Raw genomic sequence first — 18,541 nt, 5'->3', positions numbered from 1 at the left:
CTCTCCTGTTCTTGCCTCTCGCGTGCAGCTCGGCTCCGCCCTCCGCCTGCTCGCTCGCTCGCTCGCTCGCCCTGCAACGTTAAACTGCGAGCTAACCTCGCCCCGTGCAGCGGTCCTCTGCAGCCTGCTGCCGAGGGCGCTCTACAAAGTGTGTATTAGATCAGAGAAGGGAGTGGAGTGGAGCTCAGGGGGCTCGTGAGCCTTTCATCCGCTCCGTGTTTGCACCGGTATAAGCAGACACGCAGGCCTCGAGCTGGAGGACCAGCCAGACCAGTTCTGATGTAAATAACAGACGTCCCCAGCATGTCACACTTCGCACACACTTATTTACTACCTGTAAATAAAACCCAAACGCTAGACCGGTTAAAACCCAGCAAGCTGTTACAGAGGGTACAAACAGACCACAGGGCTCAGCAAATATCTTACTGAACGTGTGGGCCTTCATTACCTTCACTCTTCTGAGAAACAGTGACAGAAAAGGTTTATTGAAAGAGATAGTTATGATGAGAGAGGAAGAGCCCAATATTAGCTCAACAAAGTGTATACGTGTAACAAAAGTATAGATATAATATTAGTTTATAATGACAATTTAAATTTGACGTTTTTTCACTGTTAAATAGTGACATCTAGTGGACAGCTACGGGCTCTACTGGGGCAAAGGCCATGATTATGTAGTAATACTTTACTTGAGGCCTGCTATGTAAATAAATATAGGCTGACCTGACATGCCAGCTAACAAAAAAAGGTCATAGGAATGTCTGCTATTTGCTGGGAAATGTCTTATACTGTCATGACAGATTTTGGTCAGTAATACAACAAAATCATGCAGGGCTGGTGTTGGACTTGTTTAAAGACCAAGGAAGATGCAGACCAGCCCACCCCAAACTCTTTCTCTCTTTCACTCTCTCTCTCTCTCTCTCTCTCTCTCTCTCTCTCTCTCTCTCTCTCACACACACACACACACACACACACACGTAGACCGCTGTCCTGTGAAAGAGCAACAAAACTCTTTTGGAGCAACTCTGAAAGCAATATACACACACACACACACACACACACACACACACACACACACACACACACACACACTGCTCAATAAAATAAAGGGAACAAAGTTGAATGTGCTGACAACAAAATCACACAAAAATCATCAATGGAAATCAAATTTATTAACCAATGGAGGCCTGGATTTGGAGTCACACACAAAATTAAAGTGGAAAAAAACACTACAGGCTGATCCAACTTTGATGTCATGTCCTTAAAACAAGTGAAAATGGGGCTCAGTGTGTGTGGCCTCCACGTGCCTGTATGACCTCCCTACAACGCCTGGGCATGCTCCTGATGAGGTGGCGGATGGTCTCCTGAGGGATCTCCTCCCAGACCTGGACTAAAGCATCTGCCAACTCCTGGACAGTCTGTGGTGGAACGTGGCGTTGGTGGATGGAGCGAGACATGATGTCCCAGATGTGCTCAATCGGATTCAGGTCTGGGGAACGGGCGGGACTGTCCATAGCTTCAATGCCTTCATCTTGCAGGAACTGCTGACACACTCCAACCACAGGAGGTCTAGCATTGTCCTGCATTAGGAGAAACCCAGGGCCAACCGCACCAGCATATGGTCTCACAAGGGGTCTGAGGATCTCATCTTGGTACCTAATAGCAGTCAGGCAACCTCTGGTGAGCACATGGAGGGCTCCTGCAGAACCACTCCTTTATTGAGTGTCTTGCTAATTGTCAATAATTTCCACCTGTTGTCTATTCCATTTGCACAACAGCTGTGAAATTGATTGTCAATCAGTGTTGCTTCCTAAGTGGACAGTTTGATTTCACAGAAGTTTGATTTACTTGGAGTTATATTGTGTTGTTTAAGTGTTCCCTTAATTTTTTTGAGCAGTGTATATACATTCTACAGAAACGTTCACTTTTTGATGAAAAATGCATTTTACAAAATGGCTGCTACAGAGCATCAGACCACATGTTGTCAATCATGGAATATCCACTAAAATATGAAATTTAATCCATTTGTGTTCCACTTTTTCACAATTACCTAAGAATAAAAAAGGTCACAACAGTGACCTCAACTAAAAGCTTTATGTGAAGTCATGAGCTAAAGGAGAAAATTTCTGATAACTGAAAATACACAGTGGACTTAACATGCGCTTTTCTTCCTTGATCTTCAAAAAATAGGTGAAAGGAAATCAAGTGATAAAATCAGTGTGATTTTTATTTCAAATTAAGAGATTTTTTATGCAGTACCAGTGACACAACTTTCATTATATATTTTTAAATATGTATTTGGCATTTTTTTTCCTTATATAATTTAAATCACATATTTCAGAGTCATGTACAGATTATTGCAGTTAAAATGGCAGAAAAACATGTTTTTTTTTTTATCTGAAAATATGACACTCAGTCTTTACACATGACGTGATGACAAGCAATGATGTGATGCTTTGAATTCTATATATTTGATTTAAAAACCAATATTGCTAAATTAATTACTGAAGAAGGTGTATTTGTTCAAATAAAGTATTGTCTTATTTTAAAATCGAAATAAGTTGTAACCCTAACATGTTTTTAAAGTATAATATATCTGGAAACGCTATGGACACAAAAGTAGATAGATAGATAGATAGATAGATAGATAGATAGATAGATAGATAGATAGATAGATAGATAGATAGATAGATAGATAGATAGATAGATAGATAGATAGATAGATAGAGGCTTTGTTGTCATTCGCATCACATGTGGTACATGAGGTGGAATGAAACATTGTACTCACGGTCCAGTTAACTCCCAAAAGTAACATAAACAATAAATAGAAGGTGCAAATAAAGGGTGCAAATAACAGCAGCATGAACCACAGCAGCATGAGTACGAGGTAGAAGGTGTACATCTTAATACCGGTGATGTATAAAGTGACATGTATAAAGTGACATGTGTAGGGATGATATAGTGGGGGCACTGATTCAGTACAGCAGTAGAGATAAATAAGTGGACATGAAGTGCCATTGCAGTGATGTTTCCATAGAATGACTCATATATATATATATATATATATATATATATTTTAGATTTTACATTTTTAGTTTATCTAAGTGTTCTCATGCTCATATGTATGCGTTCATGTATCATTCTATTTAGCCTTCATGATATCATATGTCATGACATATGATATTATGATAATGTTGACAACAGTGCCGTACATCATAAACACTACACCTCCTTTTATTTATCCAGTTTATTAAGAGTTCTTTTTATCCCATCCAATACACTCATTCATACAATACATTCCTCACCTCTGCTTTCTCTTAAGACAGATTAACATCTAACAGAGTCAGCAAAACAGAACTATACATGTATAACTATATAACTATATGACTATAGCAGACCGTCTATATTTATGTAAATGCTACAAGCCACTTAGCACGCTATGAATCTATGAACTGTTAAAAGCAAGCATTATACAAAAAGGAAATAAAAAATACACGAATGAAATGAATAGAAAAACTGAATAGAAAAAATATCATTAGTTTTGCAGAGTTGTTCTCAGAAAACAGCATTAAAAGGCATCAGATCAAACAGCTGAAGACTCATTTATGCTAAACCTTTCTTCTTCTTCACATTGAGGGTCTCATAGGTGTCCTGAGCGTGTGGCTTCAAACCCTGATAGCGAAAGAGATCGACATATTTAGACGTATATCGACATACTGACGTATTTAACACCTACAGGCACATGTAAAACTTTGAACACCCCACATCCTCTGCAGAGAACAAACTTAAATGTGACAATTTTCTGTAAACGTTAGCGCACAACTTCAGTTTATTTGCTGAGAGTGTCATATTGGAAAAATACATAAATAACTGTGCTTTCACTTTTGCACAGGGCTCATTTTATGTTTTATTTTTTTCCCCCAAAATGTTAAAGCAAATACAGAAATATCCAACAAGCAAACAGTAACTGTGTATTAAAATGTGCAAAACTGTGTTCACTGTAGAGGATATGTTAAATTGCATGCCATTTTACCAGGGGTGCCACACCTTTACATGTAACAGTATCTTAGCCTTGCATCTCCTAATGGGTCCATTTATCAGGAGATGGCAACAACTTTAAATATATATTCTGACAAAAATAAATAAAGAAATATTAATTCTATTGTGGTGATGCTAAACTACGTTATTCAAGGTGGTTTGATGTGAAATTGGATTGGATTTTCATTACAATTTTGGTAATAGGAACCAGGGAACATGATGTCTTCAGTGCAAATCTAGCCACTTTGTTTAGGATTCGTTTTCTCATTGAATTTGCTATTTGAGTGACTTTTAGTCCTGATGAATATTAAAAAGAGTAAACTTCAGTTCCCAAACGCTTATTGAGTGTTTTTAAAAGGAAAGGTGATGTAACACAGTGCCCCTGCCCCTGATGTAACACATGCCCCTGTCCCAACTTCTTTGGAACGTGTTGCAGGCATCAAATTCAAAATGAGTGAATATTTGCAAAAAACAATAAAGTTTATCTGTTTGAACATTAAATATCTTGTCTTTGGAGTGTATTCAATTGAATATAGGTTGAAAAGTAGTCGTATTCTGTTTCTATTTATGTTTTACACAACATCCCAACTTCATTGGAATTGGCTTTGTATTATTTTTAAGTTTAAATGGAAAAAAAGGAAAAAAAGAAAAAAAATGGTCTGCCCCATATAATTGTATCAATTTTTATTTAAATAATATATCTTTTTTCAAGATTCTTTGTCTATGGTGTAACAGAAATATAAAATGGCATTTTAAAAGCAAGACTTTTTGGATTAAGTTTTGTATGAAAATCTAAAAGGGGAAACACTAGATTAGGGAAATCTGTAGATATTTCTGATAAATTCTGATAAACTACTACCAGCCTCATGTTTCCCTAAAAGACTGCATCAGCAGTGTTACTGATGAAACATTAAGAAGTTTTAAAATTGAAAGAAAATAACAACATGAATGCAATATTTGTAATTCTATACATGATGTGACACTGAAACTAAAACTAAATAAAGATTATACAGTTGTATGCAAAAGTTTGGGCACCCCTGGTCAAATGACGTTATGTTGACTTTCTAAGAGAAATAATTCAACACATCCTCTAGAGAAAACACACTTCTGCACATTTTAATGCACAGATAGAGCTTATTTGCTGAATTTAACATATTGAAGTTTTGTATCACATTTTATATATATATATATATATATAACATCATATAAAACACATAAACGTTAAAACAAATAGGCATTGAGTGCATGTTTAAGTTTGTTCACTCTGGAGGATGTGTTAACTTGTTTTCAACAACCTGTGTAATGTGATTTGATGGGGGCTCAGGTTTGAGTAATTTCATCAATGGTGTTATAGTCAGTGGTGTTACAGTTCTGGTGATGTTGCACTGAGTATGTGCTATACTTTAATAACATATCATCATTCGTACAGGAACAGTAGAATGACCCTTAACTGCCTCGCTTTTAGAAGCTATAAACTCTTTGGACGTTTGATTACTATCACCACTGTTCACCATCACTGACCCTGTATGTTTCCCTAGAATGGGAAGTTTCACATCAAACAACCCTGAATGACTTGGTGAACATTTAAGTGACAGAATTATGCAGAATTGTACACCAATCAGAATTCTCCTTTAATGTATGGTAATGAATTGAGATTTCATTCCAGGGTTACACAATGTAAAAGCAAATGGTGAATAATAAAACAAAAAAAGTGAATTGTCAGATTTTGATATGACAACAATCTGTGTGCGTCACTGTACCTGGTAGATGCCTTCTCCTTGTTTCTCCTTGTTTAAGAGAGAGAAAAAAGTGTGATTAATAACATCAGAAAATAGAACAAGAACATTTCTGTGAAGTATGTTTCTCAACAGTGCGTGGTCCTTTGTTCCAGTTTGTGGTGTCATCGTTTGAAACGACAGTTCCTGTTTCTGTCTCCGACCTTTTGAAATGTGTTATTCTGGGATGAGCTCAGACAGAGAGGATAAATTAAACATCAGTCGAATGTGGCCTCTTAAGAAGCCTTCAGACTTCAGACCCCAGTAGGAGGTTAGTTGTGGAGCTCAGTGGAAATACTGAGATGTGTTGACATGTATATAAATATCTGTTAGTGGTCAGTACACACACAGGAAGCAGAACCGAGAGCACACAGCACACAGAGGAAGTGAGGACGAGAAACAGGGCAAGAGACCAACAGACCCACAGATAAAGTACTCTGATAGAGATTCAGAAAGGGGGCCTACCTCTGTATGATTCCCACTGTTTCCACGCATCTGCACAACATGTAATGATAAAAGATGGTGATTATTGTTGTTCACAGTAATGTGTACACTTAATAGAACTACATTTTTTATGATCATCTTTTAATTACACCACCTATTTGCACTCAATCAAATACACTCTTCAAAAGAATGGTGCTAAAAGGAGTGAGGCCACAGAAGTAGTTTTGCTTCACTAAAAAATATTCAAGCGATGGTTTAAGTCTTTAAAAGACACAATTTTACATTTATGGCATTTGGCAGACGCTCTTACCCAAAGTGAGTCACAATCTGATCATTTTACTCAGGTAGGTGAAGGTAGTGTTAAGAGAATATAGAATTGTGGTGGTGGTGACAGGAATAAGATACAGATGGACGGATGGATGGATGTACGGATGGACGGACAGATAGATAGATAGATAGATAGATAGATAGATAGATAGATAGATAGATAGATAGATAGATAGATTTTTCCCTCTGGGATTAATGAAGTAATCTATCTATCAATCAGCCACACGAAATACAGTAAAACAAGAGCAAAGGTTTGCATAAATAGTAAATATACATGAAGAATAAAAAAAATCTGTAGAGTTAAAATTTGAAAATCATTTTCAGAGTGAAGTGCTGACCAAGTCGCTACTGGAATAAAATCATCTCTTTGCAAGTTTTCAGAAGAAAGAATAACATTCTTAACTTGAAAAGTAAGTTAATGGTGATGATGCGTTTAAGAAGAATAAAAAGATTTCTAAAGTTTCTACAAGATATGGATACCGCAACATAAAATATATTTGAGAAGGTGACATATTTTGTGTTTTTATGTCAAAGACCACTTATGGTTCCTTTCTTTGCATGTACGTGCCTCAGATATTTATACTGCAGAGGAAGTAGAACAAATGGACAGTATTACATTTCGCTTTCATGCTAAAGCCCTGTATCTCTTTTTTTGTTGTTTTCTACTTATTTTTTTATATTATCTGAAAACTCAAGTTGCCCTTTGCATTGTGTTAAAATTTCAATATGAACGGACCAGCAGAAATGCTCCAAAATGACTGGGAAAAAATCTTCTTATATCAATCACCTTTAGTAGTTAAGGATTTTTCTTTCTCCTGTAAAGTTAAGTTTTCGAGATATGAGGCTTTGTTCCGACTGCGATATCTTGTCTACATATTTGCACATATTTCACTTGATTGACATACACTCACCAGCCACTTTATTAGGTACACAAATAGCTAATCAGCCAATAACTTGGCCACAACTCAATGCATTTAGGCATGTAGTGGTGGTCAAGACAACTTGCTGAAGTGCAAACCGAGCATTAGAATGAGGAAGAAAGGTGAATTAAGTGACTTTGAACATGGCATGGTTGTTGGTGCCAGAAGAGCTGGTCTGAGTATTTCAGAAACTGCTGATCTACTGGGATTTTCACACAAAACCATCTCTAGGGTTTACAGAGAACGGTCCGAAGAAGAGAAAATATCCAGTGAGTGGCAGTTGTGTGGACAAATGCCTTGTTGATGTGAGAGGTCAGAGGAGAATGGGCAGACTGGTTCGAGATGTTAGAAAGGCAACACCTTGTTTTAATTAAGGCAGTTCTGAAGGCAAAAGGGGGTCCAACCTTTTACTAGCAAGGTGTAATAAAGTGGGTCTAATAGGTCTAATAAAGTGGCCAGTGAGTGTATATCTATCTATCTATCTATCTATCTATCTATCTATCTATCTATCTATCTATCTATCTATCTATCTATCTATCTATCTATCTATCTATCTATCCATCTCTCTCTCTCTCTCTCTCTATATATATATATATATATATATATATATATACACATACATATATAAATGATTTTCAATCCTGTAAAGTTACCATATGTACATATATTTTTGTCCATATTGGTACATTTCAGTGCAACAGATGTGTCAGATATTATTTTTCATTACTCCTACATCTTTTCTATTACACTTTTTGCCATATCTAAGAACATACAGCAAGATGTCATCTCTTAAGTGCAAGTTCTCAGCAGACAGTCACCAGACTGCAAAAATAGAGGAACGCATCAGTGCAGTACTTTTTTATGAGCGCTGATGCTATCTGCATTGCTCACATGCTTAGACACCACTATTGACCGTAAATGGTTTTGATTGTGTGATCACCATGTCAGTGGCTCATTAGGCTTCTAAAGACTAAAGGTGCAAGTTGCAGTGGTAGTCGCAGAGATACTATGGAAGAACTACATTCGGTTCCTTAAGGAACCTTTTAATCAACGATTCTTTAAAAAACTGTATCGGTAAATAAGAGAATGTAAAGTGCTTTAATGAAAGTTTAAAGGGCTTTTATCATAGAAGAACTATGTTTGCTGTGGTTTTAAACAGTGCTAAGGTTTTATAACATACAGTTCACACCCCAGTCCATAAAGCCCATGTATAGAAACTAAGCAGCAAAAGCAGCCAGTTTACAATTCAATATTTTTCTGATGTCATACATCTGCTTATTCAGCCTACAGCAGTTTAGCCCTGCCCATTCACACTGAAGTTATAAGGCGTGTTTCAGCCTGGGCTGCTTTTGAGTGAGGCGCAAAACAGAGCAGCCAATCAACTCTGTTGTATTTACATATATCAGGCTTAAAGGCACAGGAAACAAAACAGCCTGTTTAATTATAAGAAATAAAGAGAGGTTGGAAAATTAACATTTTAAAAAATTCTGACTGTTTTTGATAATAAATCTGATGATGACAAATGCCATAAATGGACCTCAAGGAGAACAAAAAAATACTGATTTTCATTCAGCCATAAAAGCTAAATAAAAGCTTTTAGGAAAAAAAACATAGCCATAAAAGCTGAGTTGTTAACAGTAGCCTACATTTGCTGCAAATGAATTGCCCTCTGGGGACTAATAAAGTACTGTGAACATTTTTTAACAGGTTAAGCACTGGTTCTGGATTAAACTAGTAGCATGGCCTCTTGATGATATGTGATTGTTTTGTGATTAGTCATACAATAAAATGTCATGTTATTGGATCAGTGTTTCCCAACACTGGTCCTGCAGAACCCCTGCTGTGCACATTTTAGTGTTTCTTCTTCTCTCAACACACATGATTCAATTATTCGCCTATGGTTACAGCAGGGAAAGCTGGGGTAGCATAGCAGGGAGTCTGCAGGACCGTATTTTATTGCCTAACATAAAACCAAAGGACAGATTTTCTTCTAGATGTAAATGCTGAATGATATGTGATATAAACAGGCTTTGATTGCTAGTATGTGTGTAGTAAATGAAGAATGACCTACCCTCAGCCTGCAGTAGAGGACGGTCAGAATAATGCCGTAGATCACCAGAATCCCATCAAGAATGTAACACAGTCCGCCATCAGTAAGGGCAGCTGAAAAAGTTACATGCAATTACATTTTAATTAGAAAGTCCTGTTAGATGTTCATCCAAGGTATAACTACACAAAATTACATCATTTTAGATCAATCTCAGCTAATTCTGTGGCATTTTTACTTATCATACTAGTTGTTAGCTGTTGGACATTAATAGCATAACTATAAACATCAATGTAGTTAAACATTATTAGATTTAATAAAGAGTTTTTTATAACTATTTTTAGGGTTTAGCATTATTTTCATAAAATTCTTTTATAATATAGATTTACTAAATTGTTACACTTGAGATCGAGACTAAGATTGTGAACATGTTTTAGCAGAAATTAATGGAAATATTTCAAAAGAAAACTTTTCACTCGATGAATTTTGTTTTAAAGAAAAACAGCACCACTGTCATCATATTTGTAAAATCTTTTCACAATACAGGAAATTTATGAACTAACAAAATGTTAATGTACTTTTTTATGGTTTTATGAAGAATTAAGGGGAAGTGTGTCAAACACAAAAGTCTCCAAATTTTGTACTTTTCACAAGTTTTACTTTTTTGTGTAAAAAAATAAAAACAATATAGTTTTATTAATAAATGCGTAAACTTATCTCTTACTACACTAAATATATGAACTGAGAAAGTGGGTATCCCAGCATTTGTGTGACGAACCGAGGGGAAATATATCAAACGTTTTACTTTTGGTGTGAAAAAAAGAACAACAATTTACTGTTATCATCACATTCATAAACTGATCTTATTAAATTTATGAACGTTGAGATCAGAAAGACAGTATCTTTTCGAAGTGCGTAATAAAATATGTTACATGAAAGCTTCCCAAATTTTTCCTTTTTCATAATATTTTTACAAGTTGGTGTTATCATCACATTCATAAATTACCTCATTATACACTGCGTAAGTGAAGTCTGAGATGATAAAGTCAGTCTTTCTGGCATTTCTATGAAGTACTGAGGGTAAGTATGTCAGAGGACAAAAAAATCGGAAGTTGCTGAGAGTGCAAAGCAAAAGAAGCTATTCTAACTCTACATGTAAAGAAAGAATTTATTCTACATTGTAAATATACTCTTTGACCATTTTTGAGCATAGCAGTTGTAAAAGTGAGCACATAATGGCAGACTATGACACTGACTTTGACCATTTCAGAGATGGAAGAGATGCTGAGATTATTTAATCTAAGATTTAATCTAGTCTAATCAGGCTAGTGAAAAAACAGTGAGGTGAACAGGCCTTACCAGCCGCACTTCCAACATGCAGTAAGAGGACAAGAAATACCCCTGATGTGTACATGCTGGTGGTGGTGGACCGAGCGAAGAGAGACTGATGGCTGAAGAGATGGCCAAGCAGACCGAACAGGGTGTGGGGGCTGTGTGTGAGGTTTTGTGAAAGCAGTCCTTCAAACAGGAAACTGTGGGTTGTGACAGAGTAGCCACTCAGCGCTATTAGACGCAGCAGGGCAAAAAAAAACAACATTCTCACACCATTCGGTCTCTCTGTCTGTCTTTCTGCTTGTCTCTCATTCACTCTTGCTTCTCTCTCTCTCTTTCTTTTGTTGTACCTGCTCTCATTCTTTTTTCTCTTTTTTCTGTTTCACCTCATTTTCACTGTCTCTTCTTCTCTTTCTCTCTTTCAGTAATCTCCCTCTTTCTAATTTTTTCTTATCCCTTCCACCTTTTCTGTCTCTCACTCTTCTCTCTTTTACACTCGTCTTTCATGTTCTTCCTCTTTTTCTCTCTCTTCTCTCTTCTTTCTCTGTCTGTTGTCTTCCTCTCTCTCATTTTCTTTCTATTCCTTTATCTCTATATTTCCCACTCATTCACTCATTCCCTCCCTCTCGCTTTTTCTTTTCTCTCCTTTTTTAATCCTCTTTTCTCTCTTTCAAATATTTTCTCTTCTCTGCATCTCGTTCACATTTCTTTCTTTCTATCTTTCTTTCACTCTTTCTCTTTTTCATTCTCTCTTCTTTCACTCTTCTCTCTCACACTTTCTGTGGCAATCATTCTCTTCCTCTCCCTTTCTTTCTCTCTCTCTCTCTCTCTCTGTATCTCTCTTCTTTCTTTCCTTTCACACATACACAAACCACAAAAAACAGTTGTGAGAAACGAGACTCTTTAAGTCCACAGAACAGAACTAAATGGCAGTATGAAGTAATGCTCATGACATTTTTATAACTGGAGACAACAAGAAGTCTTGTATAAAAATTTATAAGCTGTTTCCTGCTTCATTAAACCACAGGCCTCCCTTGGACTGGTGTCAACAGCAGGCAGAGTCTATGATTAGTGCACCTGCTCTAACTTGGAACTCAGAGCTGTGTACTGAGGCCTTGATTGCTACATCTTCTCAAAATGTGAAACAACGTAAAGCGCAGTCACTGTAGATGACTGGCCTTATGGAACTTATACTTGTTACAGTTCCAAATCAAGCCAAAAGTGAAAATGAAAGAACCTGGTTCTTAGCATTAAGGTATGCAGCATCTCAAGGAAGTAGCTGTGTGCTGTCTAAGCCTGTGGGGGTGGGGAGGGGATTACGGTAACAATTCAAAACACTGAAAAATAGGTATACAGTTAGGGTATACAAGAAAATATATTTCTGTTAAATGGATTTGAAATGTTATTTATTGTGTTATTTGTCTGTCTGTGCTAAATTAGGTCACAGAAATAATGTAAATTACACAACAGATAGCAGAACACATTTTAAATATTATATAATTACATATTCTGTTTTTATATTTTGAAATATTTAAAATATTTTCTTCCCCTGCCGGGTGACCAGGGTCCTCTCTGTGTGGAGTTTGCATGTTCTCCTCGTGTCTGCGTAGGTTTCCTCCGGGTTCTCCGGTTTCCTCCCACAGTCCAAAGACATGCAGTCAGGCCATTTGGACATGCTAACTTGCCCCTGGGTGTGAGTGTGTGAGTGACTGTCCGTGTCTGTCTGTCTGCCCTGCGATGGACTGGCGACCTGTCCAGGGTGTATCCTGCCTTCCGCCCGAAGACTGCTGGGATAGGCTCCAGCACCTCCCCGCGACCCTGACGGAGAAGCGGCTTAGAAAATGGATGGATGGATGGATAAAATACTTTCAGATTTGAGTACTAGATACAATACCTGACAATTCACCCTACTAAACGCTGACTTAAATAGCAGGGTGCTAAGCTGAATGTGGAGACGTGGAATACTGTCAACATTTTTCAGGGTCGCATTTTAACATTTACAGTCCAACACATGAGAAGCTGACCCTGAGAGAAGCTCTTTCACCAGCTTCAGTTATTTTTGTTACACCGGCATATAACTGCAACAATGATGTGGTTAGTTTGCATATTTGTGATGATCATTTGGGTGGGGAGTATATTCAGAATGTAATAAAAAGTCGGAAGTACTTTAAAGAAACCTTAGGTATTTTGAAACTACTTTTATACCAGTTCCTTTCCAACAGCATTAAACACAAATTCCAAAATTGTTCATATTTCAAATAAATGCAGCTGAAATATTGCCTAGGCTTGTTTGGGATCATTGATAGACAGAGTCCAATCTGTAATAACTGACATACGAAACATTGAGACAGTTTTGAAATAATTACACACATCTTCTAAGCTGCTTCTCCCTCAGGGTCGCGGGGGGTGCTGGAGCTTTTCCGAGCTGTCATCAGGTGGAAGGAAAGATACACCCTGGACAGTGCATCGCAGGGCAGACATATGTATACATACAATCACTCACACCTAGGGGCAACTCACCACGTCCAATTGGCCTGAGTGCATGTCTTCAGAATGTTGGAGGAAACCCATGCAGACACGGGAAGAACATGCAAACTCCACACAGAAAGGACCATCGTCACCCAGTCTAGGGAACCGAACCCAGGCCCTACTTGCTGTGAGGCAACAGAGCTACCCACCGCACTAACATGCTGCCAACAACAACAACAGATGAACTGATAAAACACTTATGCTATTGGACACAGACATTTGATCTCACTGCACAGAATACATGGAACACACAGGATAAACAGCAAGCTACTTTGGCACCCAACTTACAACAATACATATCAGACAGAGTAAGACTTGGGGCAACAATGGACAGTGTTGGGAAATTTGTGTGCATATATTCTGAGCCAGTGCAACACAGATGTATTAACAGTGCCCTCTTGTGAGTGATTTCAGACATATATCTGCAGGAAAGCCACTGAACATTTAAAATATAGGCATTAAAACCAAAATAAACTAAATAAGATGAAGAGGATACTTACCTTATGTGCAACAGGTAATATTTTACAGTCTTTCAAAAACCTGGAAATATATGTGGAACATGATACAAAGAAAAAAAATAACACTAGTATACACAACTGTTGTGGAGAAAAAAAACATTTGGGAAAGACTCTTTGTTTACATGCACTTCTTGCCAGTCTTCAGAAATCTTTTCCAAGATTGATAAACCTGTTAGGATGTTTAGTTAGCAATGCTCCTTCTGGATGAGTAACGGTTTCAATATAAGGTGGTAAACTGGTGAAATCAATGGCTTGCTTTACATAAAGAATCAGGTTGTTACGTCTTTATCACTTGAAAATGACTTTCAAGGATTTACTGTAATGTTAATTAATTGCAGCAATGCTTGCCAGACTTTATGTATTCACAGGTTGATCCACAGCCTGTTCACATTCATTTTTTTCTTCTGTTTTATTTATCACTCAATTATATTTTGTCAAATGTGTCTGTAAACGTTATGTAACATCATATACAAAACATACCACGGTAAGACACTGTCAGCAAATCAACACTTGACTAATGTAAAATAGCACCTTTAAGCTTAATATGATGTTAGATCATGTACTATTTGGTATGTATAAAATGCTATTTCATGTTCCTTTCATGATTTCTTCCTTTCCTTCAACTCAAAACAGAAAATCCTGTTTTGTAAGCGTTTGTCCCCATATGGAAATATATATATACATACACACACATATATATGGCTAGTTTTAATTAATTTTAATTTTAATTAATATTTTTAATTTTATATTTGAAAAACATTTCAATTACTTTGCAGTACATACTGAAATACATTCCAAACACTAAAATATATTTCAGAATAAATTTGTATTCCAGTATCTTAATTTTCATTATTAGCAAAAGAACCTTTAACATGGCAAAAGCAAGTATTGTAGATACACTGTGAAAATGCAGTTCAATTATGTGATCTTATTTATTTGACATAGATTTTGTGTGAGCGTTGTCTTACCATGTGTAATGCAGAGGGCAATGCAAAACACAGAATTCAGTACTATTCATTTAGTTCGTTTTTAGTTATATCACTAACCTTTAACAGCTACATTATTGCCTATTTTCATACTCTGCAAAAGTAGATTGAATACAATCGTATGGAATATATATATTTTTCCACATAGGTCTTCTGTATACCCCAGAGACATTCGTTATCAAGTTCTTACTGAAGAACTAGCGGGATATCATTCATATAAAGTAATACATTTAAACAGTACACCATTCAATACAATAATTACATAACAGCAATAAAAAGACTGTGGTTTTCTTAATTTTCTCATGCCGTTTCTCATTTTGCAGTTTTAAAAAGGTATGATAGGCTATAGCTCACTAGCCACTGTGAGCTAACGTTTGCTAGCCAACTGGCTATTATACATTGCATTCATGTGAAGTTTGTAGGGCTTAGAAACGGCATGTCACACAGTGTTTTATGGGTGGTCCTCCATTGTGGCAGAGCTCGTCAGTCCAGGCTAGTTTTAACTCTTGCACCAGGACAACACTGCTGTACCGTTTAAGGTGGAACGGGACATTCAAATTATTAATTCAAAGTAGTGATACTTCCATTTACCGATACTCAAACCTAACGTTTGCCTCTCGCATGGTGTTGCTAACATGTAAAATGCTAACATGCTAAAATGTAGCTAAGAGGCCTGAGGTGTAGTGAACTGTGACTGGGCTTGTTAGGTTAGCTGAGCTGCCAGAAAGCGTTACTGTCGGCTTTCCTTAAAATCTGTAGTTAGGTTTACGATCTCTTTAGTGTAAATGTAAGATTTGTGTGATCATATATGACTTTTTGTGCGGCTTACAGTACAGTAATACTGTCAATAATACGTTAGCGTTTGCTGAGCTATTTACAGTGGGGTATGACCAGGAGAAATACGCCAGTATGTGTTAAATCAAAGACTGTATTAATGCTCTCTGCGTAAATTTAAGTGAAACACAACAGTAACTGGTGTAAATCCAGTACATCTGCTGAGTGAAAGATATCAGTGAGGTAAATCTGTTGGTCACTGAGGGAAACAGAACAATTTTCCGTGCCACCTTAAACGGCGCTGCATTTACATTCTTGCACTTACTGTTTGGGTAAGTGCCGCAAGGTTTATGGTGGAACAGAAAATTCCAGAAGAAGAAACTGGCAAATAGGATAATTCAGCCTCGTGGAAAGAGGAAGGATAACATTCAGCTGTTAGGAAAACTTTACTTAAAAGGAAAACTTTACTTAAAATATTAACTGGCTAATAATGGTTTATTTTCATGGAATTATGACTACAGTAGCGATTTTCTTACTCCGAGCTGCCGGCCGAAGCTCGAGCTCCCTTCAGCAGATGTGAAAAATGAAAATTTGTGTGAATTTTAACCTGTGCTGAAAAATGAATCAACTGTAGTAATTGCTCAGAATAACTGATATTATAATCTATTTTAACAGGCCCGTAGCCAGCATTGTGATGGGGGGGGTCTTTTCCCCCCAAAAGTGGACTTCATTTGGCTCTCTACTCCAATGGCCCCTAAATACACGAGCACACTTCAAACATTTTAATTTATACATATTTTATTCATTATAAGTTTGTTGTGAGTCTGTTGTTGCTGTCCTTATTTGTTCATCTTTTGCTCCCCACTGTTAACATAAATTTGATATAAATGTAAGTGTTACTCAAACTTCCTACAACTGTGCTGGGACTTCATTGTCTCTCTCTGTTGCTCACCTAGGTCTGTTGTTGCTCTCCCTCCTCTGTATCTCTGTTGCTGTCTGTCTCTGTTGCTTTTCTTCATTGTCTGTCTATTTTTCCTCTCCATCTTTTGTATCTCGCCCTTTTCTTTATTTTTTAATTGGGTCTTGCCTTCACTGTCTGTCTGTTTTTCCTCTCCTTTAGGGTCATTTTACGGGAAATCGGACACTTTGGAACTCAACCGACACAGATTTTCATCAAACTTTGTGTGCCTTTTTAGTGGCAATGTAGAACCCCAGAACTGCATTTGCATGAATCTGGCACTAATATTTCAGAGGTTGTTCATGACATTGCAGGCTATGTGTGGAAAAGATACTGACCATTTTAAAATAGTTTTTTTTTATATTCAGATTTTAGTATTTTAATATCTCATTTATACTCGGCTAACTGTTGAGTTCAATGTTGTTTGTGTACTCTGTAGAGCCAGAAAAGAGCTTTCAAACAGCATCAAAACCATCTGTTTGTGATTTAAATTGACATAATCAAGGTTGAATGTGTAGTGCCCTACCCTCTCACTTAAAACATTCTTAGTCCATTTCTCCCTTTATATTAGTGGCAGATTCATGCAAATGCAGTTCTGTGGTTCTACCTTGCCACTAAAAAGGCACACAAAGTTTGATTAAAATCCGTGTTGGTTGGGCCCCAAAGTGTCTGATTTCACATGAAATGACCCACCATTGTCTGTCCGGCACTGTTAACGCAGGGGAGTTGTAAAGAAATAGAAGCCCTGCACTCAGCAGCAGCAGTTTACCGATTTTGGGCCTTTTTTTGAACAAGTCACCAATGTTTTGGGACAATGTTCCCGCCGATTTCTTCCGTTTTCGCTCCTTGTCTTCTTTTTTACCCATTTTCTCAAGTAACTTAATCCCCTGATTCTTATTCTTTCCACTAGCTAACAACAGAAATGGGGGAATTACCGCCACCTACTGGATTGGTGTAAAACAGCCTGAACAAAATGTGTAAAGAGAAACATTAACCATTTTTCTTACTCCTCACTTCTCCGAGTCTACTTTTCTTTTTTATTAGTCTGGATGTGATATTGTAAATTAAAATTTGATGTATATTCACCGGAGATTAACAATTCATTCATTGAATAGCCTACCTATCTTGAGGGGCATGTGTGTACGGGGGGAGGGGGTAGGGGGCAGCGGGGGGTGGAGGGGGCGAGGGGGGGATCGAACGAACCCTTCGATCCCCCCTGGCTACGGGCCTGTTTAATCATAGCGAGTCAAATAGGGATATTTGTTTAGGATGGTTTCAATATCTGCTGTATCACTGGCTCTGAAACTGGTTTTAAATTGAGCCGATTCCAGCGGCAGGAGTCGAGAATCAGAGGCGTGCATCAAGTTAGAAAGACGGGGAGTCGATGCAAAAAAGAAGCGATTCATCGAGGCGTTCGGAAATAGTCGACTACAAAGTTTTGGACTCAATTACAGAGAATGACGTTCAAGTTTGCACGTCGAGTCAAATTATATTCTGTCTGAGAAAAAAAAAAACATCCTTCCACAAGTCACACTTCGATAGGTCGGCTGTATTTTACTCTGGACAAAATGGAAAACACAGTAAAATGTAATATGAAAAATTTAATTTTCTTGCCAGGATGAAATATAACTAATATTGAACTCATCAAATGTTCAACTGAACAGCCATAAAAGGTAGTTGAGTATGTTCTCTTTCTGCAGTGGTGGACAGTAACTAAGTGAATGTAATTTGTTACTGTACTTAAGTAGTTTTTTTGTGTATCTGTACTTTACTGAAGTATTTCCATTTTGGGTGACTTTTTACTTTCACTCCACTATATTTCAAAGTCAAATATTTTTGTTTTACTCCACTACATTATGCAAAATATGTCGTTCTTCTTGGCTTGTGTGTGCATAA

The 18,541-nt window shown here is 37.2% G+C and overlaps 1 protein-coding gene across 1 annotated transcript; it reads right to left on the bottom strand.

Moving 5' to 3' along the window:
- Window positions 1-3,229: 3,229 nt before the first annotated feature.
- Window positions 3,230-11,055, bottom strand: fcer1gl (Fc receptor, IgE, high affinity I, gamma polypeptide like). The gene is made up of 5 exons (XM_017697091.2): window positions 10,908-11,055; window positions 9,573-9,664; window positions 6,276-6,305; window positions 5,796-5,822; window positions 3,230-3,669 (listed from the first exon to the last, which is right to left on the bottom strand). Exons 1-5 carry the CDS (start codon window positions 10,960-10,962, stop codon window positions 3,601-3,603), a joined length of 273 nt encoding a protein of 90 aa, XP_017552580.1. The 5' UTR covers window positions 10,963-11,055; the 3' UTR covers window positions 3,230-3,600.
- Window positions 11,056-18,541: the final 7,486 nt, after the last annotated feature.

This window comes from Pygocentrus nattereri, chromosome 19 (genome assembly GCF_015220715.1).
Source record: "Pygocentrus nattereri isolate fPygNat1 chromosome 19, fPygNat1.pri, whole genome shotgun sequence".
Taxonomy (NCBI): domain Eukaryota; kingdom Metazoa; phylum Chordata; class Actinopteri; order Characiformes; family Serrasalmidae; genus Pygocentrus; species Pygocentrus nattereri.
The sequence above is the reverse complement of the archived record's forward strand: the minus strand, read 5'-3'. Positions and strand labels throughout refer to the sequence as shown.

Bases quoted from the DNA above. Each gene is read 5' to 3' on its own strand.
- fcer1gl (XM_017697091.2), bottom strand. From the start codon at position 10,962: ATGTACACATCAGGGGTATTTCTTGTCCTCTTACTGCATGTTGGAAGT. The intron at 6,306-9,572 runs GTAGGTCATTCT...CATGTTGTGCAG, and splicing joins TCCTCTACTGCAGGCTGAGG to ATGCGTGGAAACAGTGGGAA. The intron at 3,670-5,795 runs GTACAGTGACGC...TTTCGCTATCAG, and splicing joins AAGGAGAAGGCATCTACCAG to GGTTTGAAGCCACACGCTCA.